Here is a 16,055-nt window from a genome sequence, read left to right as displayed (position 1 = left end):
ATAGTATATCCCTATTCTTTTTAAAAAATTGCTTATACCTTTTGTGGCCCAACAAACTGAAGAAACAAATGCATTGGTGGACAGGATAACAGCATTATGACAAAAGAACTGCTTTCAACAATACTAAAAATTATAGAGCAGAGCCATTTATTGGAGGTTTGACTTCATTTAAAATTCTCCTAAATTTTCTTATCATACGAAGGGAGCAATTTGAGCACAAAATTAAAATATTTTTTGTCAGAAAAATGTTTATATTCCTTCAAAGAATTTTACAAAGATGTCATGTATTAAATGAAATTACAACAATATTATGAAAATCACGGTTTGCTACTTGCCACATAGATGAGGCATTGAGTTGCAGACAGACACACTGAGAAAACTACTACACATTTCAGCTTTCGGCCACAAAGCCTTCTTCAGAAATAGAAAGAACACACATATTCACACAAGTACAACTCACATACAAACACACACACACACACACACACACACACACACACACACACGCGGTCACTGACTCTGGCTGCTGTGGCCTGACTGCAGGCTGGAACGTCTGACATGAGCAGCAGTCCTGGGTGGTGGGGATACGGAGGCGGCACGGGGTGGGAGAAGATACTGTGATGCCTGTGAGAATGTAAAGGGATGTGGTGGGGACAGGATAGGGCTGTGCTAGGTGCAGAGTTGGGACACTGTGATAGGTGGGGGGAGAGGAGGGAAGGGACAGCAGAAAAGGTAGAGGAGAGACGTGGAGAAGGGGAAGAGAATAGTGCGTGCATTGGCGGAATGGAGGCATGTGCAGTGCTGGTGTGGGAGATGGGAAGGGGATAGGTAGGTGGAGAACAGAGAATAGCGAAGGTTGAAGCCAGGGGGGTTGCAGGAACAACAAACAGGTTTTAGGGCGGGCTCCCACCAGAACAATTCAGAAAAGCTGGTGTCGGCAGAAAGGATCCAGGTGGCACAGGCTATGAAGCAATTGTCAAAGTGAAGTACATCGTGTTGTGCAGCACATTCACATTCAGCAACTTGAACAGTCCAGCTGTCTCTCACTGCCTATTTGTGAGTGATCATTTGCGCCGACAGACATCTACTTACTTGTCATACCACATGGTACAATGGTTGCAGCTTAGTTTGTAAATCACATGGCTGCTTTCACAGGTAGCCCTGCCTTTACTGGAATAGGAGATGCCTATGACAGGACTGGAGTAGAGTAGGTGCTGGTGGGAGGGGGTATGAGACAGGTTTCACATTGAGGTCTATTGCATGCAAGGATATGAGCCATGGGACAAGGAATTGGGAGCAGGGGTGCAGTAGGGACAGAATGGTTGGTTGATTTGGGGATAGAAACCAAACAACAAGGTCACCGGTTTCATCAGATTAAGGAAAGGATGGGGAAGTAAGTCGGCCGTGCACTGTCAAAGGAACCATTGCGGCACTTGCCTGAAGCGATTTACGGAAATCGTGGGAAACCTAAATCGGGACGGCCGAACGCGGGATTGACCCGTCGTCCTCCCAAATGCAAGTCCAGTGTGCTAACCACTGTGCCACCTCACTCGGTAGTAGGAGCAGAGATGGGTACTGTGCAGTCTGGTTGGTGCTGGAATACTGATATGGGAGGGATGGGGCAGATAGTTGGAACAACAGTGGGTAGGACACTCCTCATTTCAGGGCACAAGGAGAGGTAGTCAAAATTCTGGTGGAGATTTGATTCAATTGCCCGAGTCACGGACGGTACTGAGCCACAAGATGAGTGCTCCTTTGTGGCCAGACAGTGGGAGGTCGTGGTCGCTGGAGAGACAAGGCATAGGAGATCTGTTTCGGAACAAGGTTGGGAGGGTAATTTCGGTATATGAAGACCTCAGTGAAATTACTTGTATTATATGAAATTATTTGTGTTGCGAATCAGTTCCAAGTGGAAGCTTATGAATTGCAACGTACTAAATATATAAAGCAGATATAAAATGCATCAATAGTCTTATGTAAGATATAAGCACATCAGAAAAAAAATTGTTCACGGCTTAGAAGAACACACTGGTCGCTAAGGAGCACCGTAGACAGCGTAAGACTGGCACCAGACAGTAATCTTGCCCTCCAGCACTGGCATTTTGAGGACATGAGAGAATGGCAGGATGGAGCCATAGTGTTTGGATGTGCCTGTCATTACAATGTGAATCTAGTGGTTCGAGCTGTCGGTATCAATGCAGGCTGTTTGACACATCAACAGGGGTGGTTTGAAAATTGCGGAATCACCACCGGATGTCGATGGTAGGGTGACAATGCACCCCAGTAATAATATTTCGTAATTTATAAATAAACATGTGCCGCACTAGTGCGCTTGATAAGAGATCTACGGTGTGGGCGTCCCGTGAAGTGATTTCTGAAGACGGCAAAAAATCCGAGATTCAAGGAGTGATTATGTAGTTCACAAAGAAAGTATGAAAATGAAGGAAATTTGTGCTGATTTCCAGAACACAATGGGGGACTCTGCTCCTCCTCATTTGACTGCTGCAGAATGAAGGGACGAGTCGGATGGTGATCTGCAGTGTGGTGCCACTATCCCTAATATTTCTGCAAAATTGCATGAAATGGTCACAGAGGATAACTGACTGAAACTGCAAGGAATTGCCAAAGATGCAGGGATGTCTCCTGAATGCACTTGTTACATTTTAACGGTGAAATCGGACATGAGAAAAATAACTGCCAGACTGATGCCGTGACTCTTTAAGAGTGCAGGCTCAAAAATGGATCAGAATGGAAATGTCTGAACAATGTTTCACTTGTTCTCAGAGCAACTGATAAGATTTTCAGCACTGGTTAGTAACTGCACGTGAAACATGGGTCCACTGTTATACCACTCAAAACAGTGGAAACTGCTATACCACTCAAAACAGTGGAATTATGACAATTAACTGTCAGCAAGGAAAGCAAAGGTAATACAGTTGGCCACAAATGTCAAGGCATCAGTTTTCTGGAATGTGAAAGGCATTCACCGAATACATTATTTTCTCACTTGTCAAATAATTATAGAACAATACTACACCAATCTCACCGACTGACTACAGTGAAAGATACACAAAAAGAGGCTGAATTTGGCAACAGAGAAAGTCATCTTTCATAGTGACAATGCACCCACACATGAGTATCACAGCCACGGTAAAAATATGTGAACTAAGACACGAATTGTTGCCACAACCACCTTTTTTGCCTGATTTGGCTGCATCAGGCTTCCATCTCTTCCTCAAGCTAAACTTTACCTCAGTGGACAGAGATTCTCTTTGAATAAGAAACTGACAGCTGAAGATGATGGATATTTTGCAGAGCTGGAGGAATCTAATATTTGAGATTGGATCGAGGCATAGGAACATCATCGGATCGAGTGCAATAGTTTATGGGAAGCCTAGATTGCAAAATAAAAATATTTCACTGAGGTAAGTCGTTCATTTCTATTCCGTTCAGAGAACTGTTCAAACTACCCTTGTATGAGGAATGGTCTATCACTCCCAGTCATGTACTGGGACCATCAGAACAGTGGGCACAAAAAGATCCTAACTGACAGGGAACAAAAAAGAATGTCACATCTCATCAGTGACAACCGGTTTTGAACTGACAGGAATTGCTGCTGTCAGTAAATGCAGGCACAAGTGAACTATAGGGGCTGTCATCAAAAGAGACACTTTAGGATCATCTCACCATCTTACAGCAGTGCCAGTTAGTGATAATTTCCAATGTTAATAAAAAATTCTGAAAAAATATTAGACATTTCTATTTTTAATCTACAATATTACAGAGTAATTTCCTTGCTATGAAAGAAAATAAAAACTAACGTTACACAAAAGTTTGGAGAAAAATAATTTTTTACTTCACCATGTGAAAAAACCACTGACATATTTGGATTAAAAAAATATAGGAACATTGTCAATGTTTCTAGATGCTTGCGGTACATATTTTACTGTGAAAACAAAAAAGTATTCTGAGTCAGAATAAAATAACTTAGAGGTTTGAAACTTTTCCACCTGTGTCATGAAAAATGTCGTTGCTGATGACTTTGCATTCTGTTGGACCTGAAACTTTCAGTGAGAAAGTTATTAAGAAAACTGTAAAATTAATTTTGGTAACATATGTATTGTATTGTGTCACCGAAGAGTGCATTTTATTTATAAGAGACTCCATGTGCGATAGCGCGTGAGTAATTGTATGCTGCCGCCAGCACTTTAGTTCCAACAGCTCACCTAAACAGACTGAGAATATTCTCTATCTTCCAATTTCTTTTTTTAATTTGATTACAGACCATTCGTCACTGCAACCAGCACCCAAATTGCCAATATATGCCTTACAAAAGTAACTATACATATTTTCAGCCCACTATTTCCATTGCAGTAGAGTGAAAGATATTTGTTTGTACGGTTTTGTGAAACCCAAGTTTTACTGAAGTCACATCTGGAGACTCTGCTGATGTCACTGCATTGTTTAAACAGAATACAGTCGATTCGGAAACACGAGGTTTTGCTGTCAGTTTATAAATTTGTGCGAAATTTATATTATTCCTGGCTTCTTTAGTGCCAAGCCATATCGGGGGGAAAAAAAACTTCAGTATGTTCGATGCAACAATCTTAGTTTATTTTCGAATGTCTTGTCATCCTTTACACACATGGACCAGTTGGACCCTCGCTCCTTCCTTACCCCCACTATAACACACAAGTCAACGCACCTTTCTACAGAAGACAGAAACCACACACAAACACACAATATCACACGGAAACACTAAAAATGCAGGTGGCGCTGACCTCCATCGTTGCTGTAGCACGTAAATGGCAACGGAGCTGTAAAGTGGACAAATTACAGCAGTTCGTGCCCGACGCTGTGACAGCACAACCTCAAGATACTTATTTAGGTGAGAACTGCTATAGTTCCTGAGAGAATACTGGGAAGTAAACTGTACAGAATGGACATCTGAAGTCATATAGCATTGCTCACAGCGGCACAGTAAGCTGCATGTCTCCAGTGGGCCAAACAACACAGTAACTGAGTGGAGGTGTCTACTGTGGTATGAGAAGTAATGAATTTGCCTCTGCTCAGACAACACGAGGCGAAGTGTCAAGTGGACTGATAGCCTAGTGACGTGTTCGACCACAGTGTGTGGAGGGTGCAGGACAGGCCAGAGTTTGTTCCCTGATGCTCTCTCGGGTGTGCTTTTCGTTACCACGACTCGGGCTCACTCGTTCAAGCTACGGTGAACATCAACCGTGATGTTTATTTGTGCATTCCTGTACATCTTCATGATGAGACCGTATGCAGTGCACACCTCTGTCTTCCAACATGACAATGGCTGTGTCCACAGAGCTGCACACATACATTCCTGGTTCAACAAACACCCACTCGGGAACTCTTTCACACCTCGAGTGGCCCTCTAAACCAGTGACAGTCAACATGGACCCTATCGCCCGCTAGAGGGCCTTCCAGCTTTCACAGTGGATGGTATGCAGTAGGGGTTTAAAATAATTTTCATTAGGTATTCATAAAATTCTGGCAGGAAATATTTGCTATTTAATTATTGTTATGTTGGTGCATAATTGATAGCGGCTTTGTTTTGCATGTTGGTGCTCTCACTGCTGTGGCTTTATTTATCATTTGCTATTTTTTATTTCTAGTTCACTGTTGCTATCCGAGATTACATCTTGTCACTTTGTCCTTTGGAGATAATGAGCGGAGCTGCGGACACTAGAAAATGGGAGTGCCAAGTGGAGAAATCAGAACATTTCCGACATATTCTTCTGTTTGCACCGTGTATGGTGATAACACCACTGGACAGAGCATGGCAAGAAAATGGTTTTCTCGGTTTAAGGAGTATCATTTTAACATTAGTGTCTCTCCAGTATCAGGAAGGCTTTCGGGGTTTCGTGAAGCTCATTTAAACACATTAATCCACAATGACCACAATGTAACCGAGAACTGGCAAATGTGATGAACTGTGATCATTCCACCATCGTACGGCATTTGCACGGAATGTGGAAGTTTCAAAAACTGGGTGTAGGGGTACCACACGCTCTAAGCAAAAATCACAAAAATCAAAATGTCGCCATTTGTGCATCTCGGCTTGTTCATCATCAACTGGTTCAAGGAAAAAGGCTGACCATTCCTATTCTGTATCATTACTGGTGATAAGAAATAGTGCCTTTATGCTAACATCAGGAAAAGAAAGGAATGGTTGAGCCCAAAAAACAGCAGCAACTCCTGACACAATGACCTGCATACAACCACAAAAGATCACTATACAGGAGTTGGGTTGCGAAGTCATTCTGCACCCGCCTTGTTCACCTGATGTGCCACTCTCAGATTTTCACCTTTTCCATTCTCCATCAAACATTCTTCAAGTAACTTCTTTTCTGGATGAAAATAAATGCTTAATGTACCTCAACGAGTTCTTCACCTCAAAACCACACAATTTCCAGTCGCGGAATCAAAACGTTACCCCAGCGTTGTAGATTATTGTAAATAGTGAAGAAGAATATATTACTGACAACCAAAGTCTCTATTATGTATGTGTTATGTGTTTATTAAAATTACGCAAAAAGGTTAGAAACTTTTGCACCAACCCAACATTATAAGCTGTAACTTACTATAGCTCTGTTTTATACATTTCATAAAGTTATTTCCTACTTTATAAGTTGTTAGAAAATTTTACTACCAACAAAAGTATAAAAGTGAGCAGTAGATAAAGGGTTGACTACCCCTGCTCTAAATCCTCAAATCTTAATCTCAAAGGAAATTTCTTGCATTATTTGGAGCAGCAGGTGTATAATATGTCTGGTGTTACATATAACCCCAGAGGAGTGATGTGTTCTGTAAGCATTCTTATGGAGAAATGATACTTGGGAATGAAAGCAGTAGAGCAAGTTATAGTAGAGAAGAGCACAAATATTGTGCAGATTTTTTATTTCATTTGGACATGTGGAATCATGCCGAGGAATGACGTGTGTCTTTCAGATGGGGCGGTGACTGCAGCCCCTTCGTGAATGGAAGTACTTGTGCAGATGTGAATACAGAAGCTCCTAGCATCATCACTCTACTTCAGAGAGGTGTGAAATCCTCACAGAATATAAATACTTTTTAATATAGTTAAGACTGATCAGGCAAATGAAATGTCACTCAAATTCATTCATTCTTTGAACAGACTTATACGTCTCAGATGTTAAGATCTGACAAAAGTTACATGTTATCCAGTCAATCAATTTACATTTATAGACAAAACAATGTAAGAAATGCAGTATTAAATTTCCTTACAGTGATAATTACGCACGGAAGAGACAAAGTCCATAATAGCTGCATACAAGGCGACTGTCAAGCAGTGAAAAGATAACAGAAAAACAATATTAAATCTCAATTAAAGAAGTCATTTCCAGTGAAAATGAGCACTACATGCTGCAGTCAAAATCCCCGTAATTTGGTAACTCTACAGGATCTGATGATCAGTGAGTGTCATCAGCTGGATACAGTACACCTGAAGAAACTTGCGGCCTCCACGCTGATTTGAGCCCATTATGAGAGTTAAAGGCAAGGGCCTGATGATTCCTGAAGGTGAGTAACTTTTTGTCTAGTGCGCTTATTTTCAGAGCATAATTATTGTACTCTGTTATTTACTACACTAGCAAAAAAGGAAAAATAAAAAGATAAGCGAGAGTTCTAAAGAATAAAATGCAGTAACATAGACATAAATGTGAGAATCATTTGGTGCAAATTTATGACAAAAGATGACATCGACAAGTGAGGCAATTTCATCAATCAGCTGAAAGGAACGAGGGAAGACCACACAGAAGATGAACCCTGGACAGCAAGTAACCTAGTTCATTACATGCAGATGAAAAGAAGAAGCACCAGCCAAGAACCTAAGCTGCGGTGATAGATGAGTAAGCTATTTCCCTGTCAGCTACTGAGTGTCACTCTCTTGTTGTTGTCTTACCTTGTAACAATGTTTACACATATATTTTCAGTACACAGCTTGCCTTTAAAACTCCAACACCAAATATAATAGTAAATAATACAGTTGTACTTAATGTGCATATATAGTATGTGATTTTGGACTGTACAGCAGTGCAAAATTCATTACATAGAGCTGTAACCTCTGACAGCAACTACGGCCTTAACCTGGTTGGACAGAGTGTCCAATTGAGCCCCATGCCAGAGTTCATCAATCATAGTGACTGGTGAGTATCAGTCCCTCGACCAGAAGTTTTCATTGCGTGAGAGATCCAGAGAATGTAGATCAACATAGCAAAGGCAATTCGTGTGGTCTCACTTTATCTCGTCGAACAATAATGTCACAGAGACCTTGAAGATGAGGCACCAGCCTACACTTTAGAAATAGGTCCAAAAAACCATCAATACAAACTGGAGGTGACCTCTCAAAAAATGTTAACTCGAGCCTGTAGTAAACTTCCATATTTGATTCTTTGCACCAGCGAGATGTGATATCTTTGTGTTACTTTGCTTAGAGAGTATCTTTGTAGAGTCATGGTCGTGAACAGACACAGGAAAGAGGGACTGAGATATGGTTTCATGCTGATGAAGTGTAATTTTAGCGTGTGAATTAAATGTGGTCAAAACCACACGTAACAAAGATGTAAACTTTTGTAAATTATTGATTTCAAGAACAAATACAAATCATCATCATCATCATCCTCCTCCTCCTCCTCCTCCTCCTCATCATCATCTTCTTCTTCTTCTTCTTCTTCTTCTTCTTCTTCTAAGTCATGCAACAACCAGCTTTCAAATTCTTCAGTGCTGTCTTTCCGCACTGACTCATCGCACTTACACGTGTAATTGAAGTGCAATTGAAGAAATGTTGCTTTAAAACTTAAATTTCATCATTTTGATATCTTTGTATTGTTCGAACTGAGGGGACAGCCAATTACAGTGTCAAAGAAAGTTGCAACAATGGGTGCTTTGCTGACAGTCCGTCACAATTTGAGACCTCGTCACAGTGTCTACTTACGAACTCATCTCACTGCAAATCTGAGGAAGCAGAACACTTTCTGATAATCTGACATCTGTTGCGTGTCATCTCCAGAATGTTGAATCTGTAATGGCCAGTAGTGTAGCACAGTGAATTCAAAAAACAGGTGCCCTGGTCAGAACTGTGACCACACTGTTGGTACAGTGCCGACTCATCGCCTCTGCACAGAAATTGAAGAGCCTGTATGAAAACTTACCTGTAATGCCACCTGCGGCTATCATCATTGCAGTGTTGTCCGACATCTTCAGCTATGGACATCCATTCGACTGCAACACGCTCTTCAACTGGTCACGTGCAATATCTGTCAACAGTACAGACGTTACTAGTAGTTATCCTAATGAGCAATGAGTTGTGACCAGAGTAAATACTAAAATATTGCATCGTGTGCAAATTATCGATTCATTTAGCACAAGCTTCGGGATAACATAGCGTCTCCAGTTTCACACTGTCGAAAATATACCACCCTCATCTTGGGTAGTGTCACAACAAGAAATAATGAACAGCAAGCTGTTAGCTCCAGTAGCAGTGCACCTAAATTAAAACAATGTTTGTTCATCAAAACTGACCAGGGAGAATGTTATGTAAAGTAGATGATTGCAGATTTTGCAGAGTGGTGTTCAAGAACTTTGGTACACTTACATTTGCTTTCCATTACATTTACTTTGTAATGGCATTTGTTGGTAACAATAAAAATCAGTTCAGATTTACTGTGACCCTTAGGGTGTGATCACACTGTTAAGCTTTTTCCTATGCTACATGTACAACATGTAGGACGCAGTAGCAGTAGTAGTAGTAGTAATAGAAGTAGTAGTAGTGGCAGCAGTTGTTACATGGATGAAGGTCACAGCGTATTCACTCGTTCGTTCAGTCCCTTCGGGAAGAAAAACCTTCTGGGACATGGAACAAGTCATGTTATACATTTACAAAATACAAGGAAATTGTAGAAAGTTAATCTGTGTGCTTCTAGCAGTGAGCTGTCATTTTAGTGTTTATGGCAGCAAAATTTAATCAAGTTAATAGAAATAAAGTGATTACTTTGGAAAAAGCTGTTGTTTCCTCAGTGATACTAAGTAGCTGCACCTTAATATTTACATGGTCATGAGAAAATAGTTAGCTACATCTGTAAAACTGAGTCCAATCATAGCACGTTAGTACCTGTCACATAGCTAACAGGACAACTGAATTCTCAGGTCTATATAAGGCAGAGTTCCAATGCCTTCCCACCAGAATACGAAGAACCCTTCACAAGAAGGTAAAGTCTATGTATAAATTATTTTCGTGTCTTGTACCGTTTGTGTGTAGCTTGCAGCTCTGCTTAAACTGAGATTCACTGTCAGTAACAAAACTCGCTGTGGAGTAAATGTGTAGAAAAGTGACTGTAAGAATTCAGACATTCTTAAAAAAGATTCTGTGAGGTGTACAGTTGTCTACACAGTATTCTGTATGCTCTCTTCTGCTGAACAAACATTTTATTTAATGTAGGTTCACTGCCGCAGAAGATAATTGCATATGACAACAGGAGTAAAAATAATATCCAAACTAATTCATCACTCATCTTCAGGTCAACACGATGAGAGATGTTTCTAAGGGCATAACAGAGTCAACTGACCTTCTTGCTTTGTTTATTCATGTTTTGAATCCACTTTCCCTTGTTAACCATCTAGACCCCAAAAAATTTTATATAGTATGTTTCATTCAACCATTAATGTCTATTTCTAGTGTTGACAGGTTATTATTGCTTGTTTGAACTTGTGTAATATTAGTACTTGTGAGATTAGGTCTTGAACCGTTAGCTGTGATCCATTAGTAAACCTATTTAATAGCTTCCTATCTCTGTTAATTTAAGTCAGTGTAGTTCGTAATAGAACAATCCAAAAAATTATAAACTATTAAACATTGGTATAAAGGGAAGTGCAAAAGCTGAAAGACATCCAAACACCAGGGTCGCTTGGTTACCTTGCAGAAGCGGTTAAGCATTCCTCACAACATTCTGTTAAAAAAGTTGAACAGATAAACCACAATTCAGATGTGGGACACTGTGTTTTCACCTAAAACAGAGTGCATGTCTGTAACCAAATTATAGACTGCCCTCTCTGGTGTAAACTGTGTGTACTCTCCAACATGTAGCATACATCACAAGCACTGAACATAATTTGAATACTGGGGCAACTTTTGAAATTTTCAGTGAACTTCTGAAAACTTCATATTTTATAAACATTATTAAAAATATAAGTTAGTGGCCTACTTATCAACTAAAATGTTCTTTTAATAATACAGACAGCAAGTAGCAGTCCATACTTTTGGAATTAGTGAATTCAAAAACTTTTTACACACATCATTGTGTGTGACCACATTCCAATGAAAGACAAATCTTTCAGACAGCCGAGCAACTAGCACATCCCCACATACATGTCTGAAGCCTTCTTTTTGTCCCAAGTTTTTTGACTGTTCTGTGAAACAGGCATTCAGTTCTCCTGGATCAAACAAAGTTTGACACATCTGGCTGAATGAATGATCTTGCCTAATAATTTACAACATGCCTTACACTTATCTGGAGTTCCTTCTATGTACCTTTCCAAGCTGCTTTTTTGGCTTATAAGAGTTTAACTTTGTAATACTTTTTACTTTTCAAATAAGCATTGCAAACCATATTCCTCTGCTCAGTACCTCAATTATCATCACTCTTATGTATTTGGTACAGTATGAGCACATTTCTCTAATTTGTGCCAATTCTTTTGCATACCAGTTAACTTTTTTACTTTTATGTTTACCTGAAAAGCTAACCTCTACTTCTGCCAGTGAACATACAACTTGACTCATCCCAAGTTCATGAAGCATCTTCTTCACAACAGGCTTTACAGAACATGACGTGTTAGCAAATGGATGATTTACACTAACATAATACAAGATATTGTAACAATAATTTCCATGTAGACTTTGCATCTTTGTTTAGGGTGAGAGAGCAAGCTCTTTATTTGATACAAAAAGCATTCAACAAGTTATGATAAGTCATTAAAAAAATCAACTGGATATCCATATACATCCAAAAGAAAATTAAGAAGTTTCCTCCTTCGTTGCCCTTATAGCATACTGGATTTCTTGTGTACAGCTACTGAAAGTTTCTGTTAGTTGCAAGACAAGTGTCATCATTCTTGTAGAGATATCTTTACTCTTACGTCACATAAGTAACTGCCACCTGAGTTTTTCTTGGCATGATTCCATTTTTCTGTAAGGCATTTTGATGACCAATCCAGTAACCTTCTTTAGGTGTTGTAAACTGCATTGTGGACTCCACCTCGTATTCTCCAATACACACCTCTGTGCTCATGTAAATGTTCAACACACAGTAGTATGCAGCAGTAATCTAATATAATTGAGGAAGAGACGGTTTCATTTCAATATAGCACCCTTCCTGCTAATTTTACTATGTTACATTTAACCTGTTTGCACATAAATATCATCAAATAGGACTGTGATAGTTAGGCTAATACTAATCTTCACTCATTCCATATACCCAAAGGCTCTATGCTGTGATGGATGAAAATGTCTTGGGTTTGTGAATCACTGGAAAAAAATAGGGCTATCAAAATGTTCAGATACATGCGCCACAAGAAAAATTGGCAACTTCGCAGGTACAGAATGATATATTTTGTGCAATTTCATTCATCAGTGCATCTGGGATTTGATTTTGGGGAAACCTTTCATTTAGGCAAACAGTGTCCATCATATGTGGGTTCTAAAATGGGAATTCCACAATAACAGCAGTTGCAACCTTTGTCCATGAACTGCTAAACAGACTGGATAAAGGAAACAAAGTCACTGGGGTTTCTAGATTTGTCCAAGGCCTTTCATTCTGTGACTCATGCAATTCTATTACCCAAATTAGAAAGTTACAGTATAAGAGGAGTAGCACTTAACTTTTTACAACTGCATCTCCGATATAGTGTAGTAAACTGCATTATAAGAATGAAAGTAAAATCCTAATTGTAAAGCCACCATACAAAACTCTCAGCTGTGGAGTTCCTCAGGGAAGTATTCTTGGGCCACTTTCATTTACTGTATATATTAATGACACAACTTGGCCACAAAACTCAAACCCAGTTAATTACGCTGGTGATATGCTATTTATTAACTGGGGCTGTACTGATCAGCTAGCCTTGATCACAGAACATCTAACAATGAGTAAACTTACAAGACTGTTGGAACGACGTTCTTGTTGAATTAAAACCAATCTCATACTTAATCATAATCTACAGTTGGAACATCTGATAAATGTGTCTTTAGGCATTGTGACTGACAAACATCTTAAATGGGAAGAGCATTTACTTACTGAAACATCTCTCAAATATAATAAATTTTCCTGTTCTTAAACAAGTGTATTTTGGATTAATTCACTTGTATTTGCAATACAAGACTTGAAATTTGGGGTTGGGCATCCACACTCTACATGGACAGAATATTCAAGCTTCAAAAGAGAGAAGTTAGGATGACTGCCAATATAAGGAAGTGCCAGTCCTGTAGAGCCTACTTCAAAAATTATAATTTATTGACTGTGTATTCATTGTAGGTACTTTATACGTAAAAGAGAGTGATGAAGTGAATGTAATTAATATAGGCATTCACACGTAAAAGAGAGTGATGGACCGAGTGTAATGAATAGACACCCATAATTACCATACATGAACCAGAAGTAATTACCATAGGATACTAATAAAAAAGCTATAGATCACAGTCCACTTGAAGCTGGAAGATAATTCTGTACTAGTTTGCCAAATAATATAAAGCAGCTCCATGAAAATCTTTTTAAAGAAAAATTAAAACAGGTCTTACGTAAAAAATATTATACTCAATGAAAGATTTCTGGGCTCCATTACAAACAATTCTAGTTTTGTATACCTCAGCATACTAACAGTGGCAAATCCTTATATAATGTATAAATCTGCTGTATACATCCGTTATATGTATGGCACGATATCTTTGTAAATGTACTAAACTGACAATGTCTAAGACTGTAAAGTTATTATCTACATCTACATCTACATGATTATTCTGCAATTCACATGTAAGTGCTTGGCAGAGGGTTCAACGAACCACAATCATACTATCTCTCTACCACTCCACTACCGAACAGTGCGCGGGAAAAACGAACACCTAAACCTTTCTGTTCGAGCTCTGATTTCTCTTATTTTATTTTGATGATCATTCCTACCTATGTAGGTTGGGCTCAACAAAATATTTTCGCGTTCGGAAGAGAAAGTTGGTGACTGAAATTTCGTAAATAGATCTCGCCTCGATGAAAAACGTCTTTGATTTAATGACTTCCATCCCAACTCGCGTATCATATCTGCCACACTCTCTCCCCTATTACGTGATAATTCAAAACGAGCTGCCCTTTTTTGCACCCTTTCAATGTCCTCCGTCAATCCCACCTGGTAAGGATCCCACACCGCGCAGCAATATTCTAACAGAGGACAAACGAGTGTAGTGTAAGCTGTCTCTTTAGTGGACTTGTTGCATCTTAGCAATCTTTTCTAAATCGCTTTGCAACTGATACTGGTCTTCGGATGACCTTACTAGATGGTAAATTACAGCATCATCTGCGAACAACCTAAGAGAACTGCTCAGATTGTCACCCAGGTCATTCGCACAACTTAGACGATACCCCATAGGCCCGCAGCTCGATTACAAGTCGCTTGTGAGGAACGGTGTCAAAAGCTTTCCGGAAATCTAGAAATACGGGATCAACTTGAGATAACCTGTCGATAGCGGCCATTACTTCGTGCGAATAAAGAGCTAGCTGTGTTGCACAAGAACGATGTTTTCTGAAACTTAGCTGATTACGTATCAATAGATCGTTCCCTTCGAGGTGATTCACAATGTTTGAATACAGTATATGCTCCAAAACCCTACTTCAAACCGACGTCAATGATATATATCTGTAGTTCGATGGATTATTCCTAATACCCTTCTAAAACACTGGTGCGATCTGCGCAATTTTCCAATCTGTAGGTACAGATCTATCGGTGAGTGAGCGGTTGTATATGATTGCTAAGTAGGGAGCTATTGTATCAGCGTAATCTGAAAGGAACCTAACTGGTATACAATGTGGACCTGAAGACTTGCCCGCATCAAACAATTTGAGTTGCTTCGCAACCCCTAAGGTATCCACTTCTAAGAAACTCATGCTAGCGGCTGTTTGTGATTCAAATTCTGGAATATTCCATTCGTCTTCTCTAGTGAAGGAATTTCGGAAAACTGCGTTCAATAACTCCGCTTTAGGGGCACAGTCGTTGGTAACAGTACCATCGGCACTGCGCAGTGAAGGTATTGACTGCATCTTGCCGCTTGTGTACTTTACATACGGCCAGAATTTCTTCCAATTTTCTACCAAATTTCAAGACAATGTTTTGTTGTGGAACCCATTAAAGACATTTCGCAAAAATCCGTGCCAAATTTTGCGCGGCTGTAAATTTTAGCCAATCTTCGGGATTTCGCGTTCTTCTGAACTTCGCATGCTTTTTCCATTGTTTCTGCAAGTAAATATTATTATTATCATTACATAAAAGAAAGTAATTAAAATTCCTGGACCAAGATTCTGTAGAGGTTGTCCATCAGTGTGTGCCAGACATCAAGCGTTTATACTTAGCAATAAAATTGCTGACATTGTTTAATTCTTTGCCTTTTGATAATTAATCTGTTTTTGATTTTCTCATCACTGAATTCTCAGATTGAGGTGTACACACACAGTTTCAATTAAATGTTCCAATATGGTTAGGTTAACTCAAACTGCAACATTTTTGGTGAGCCCCAAAGTGATCTTAGGCACCAAGTGACATAATCTCCGGTGACAACAAATATCAATTGATGCGATATGCATAATGTTGCATACCAAACATTGAGTGTAAACAAACTGCACCGCCTGCACCATGTGCCACCCACATACTACAATGTTTACTTGTTTTGAATGTCAAGCACCAGTCTTTCATGCCAGCTGTGTGTGCACCATCCATGTATTGAGTGACAGCAACATCAGACCAGACACTGCCTG

At 39.6% G+C, this 16,055-nt stretch overlaps 1 protein-coding gene across 2 annotated transcripts in view; it reads right to left on the bottom strand.

Moving 5' to 3' along the window:
- The window catches only part of LOC124717172 (mitochondrial 2-oxodicarboxylate carrier-like), an 89,417-nt gene that overhangs the window by 55,820 nt on the left and 17,542 nt on the right, over positions 1-16,055 (bottom strand). For both annotated transcript variants that reach the window (XM_047243945.1, XM_047243944.1), the window contains exon 2: positions 9,204-9,308. In XM_047243945.1, coding sequence (XP_047099901.1) covers positions 9,204-9,249 — 46 coding nt within the window. In that variant the 5' untranslated portion in view covers positions 9,250-9,308. The remainder of the gene's footprint in view (positions 1-9,203; positions 9,309-16,055) is intronic.

This window comes from Schistocerca piceifrons, chromosome 9, assembly GCF_021461385.2.
Source record: "Schistocerca piceifrons isolate TAMUIC-IGC-003096 chromosome 9, iqSchPice1.1, whole genome shotgun sequence".
NCBI lineage: Eukaryota > Metazoa > Arthropoda > Insecta > Orthoptera > Acrididae > Schistocerca > Schistocerca piceifrons.
The sequence above is the reverse complement of the archived record's forward strand: the minus strand, read 5'-3'. Positions and strand labels throughout refer to the sequence as shown.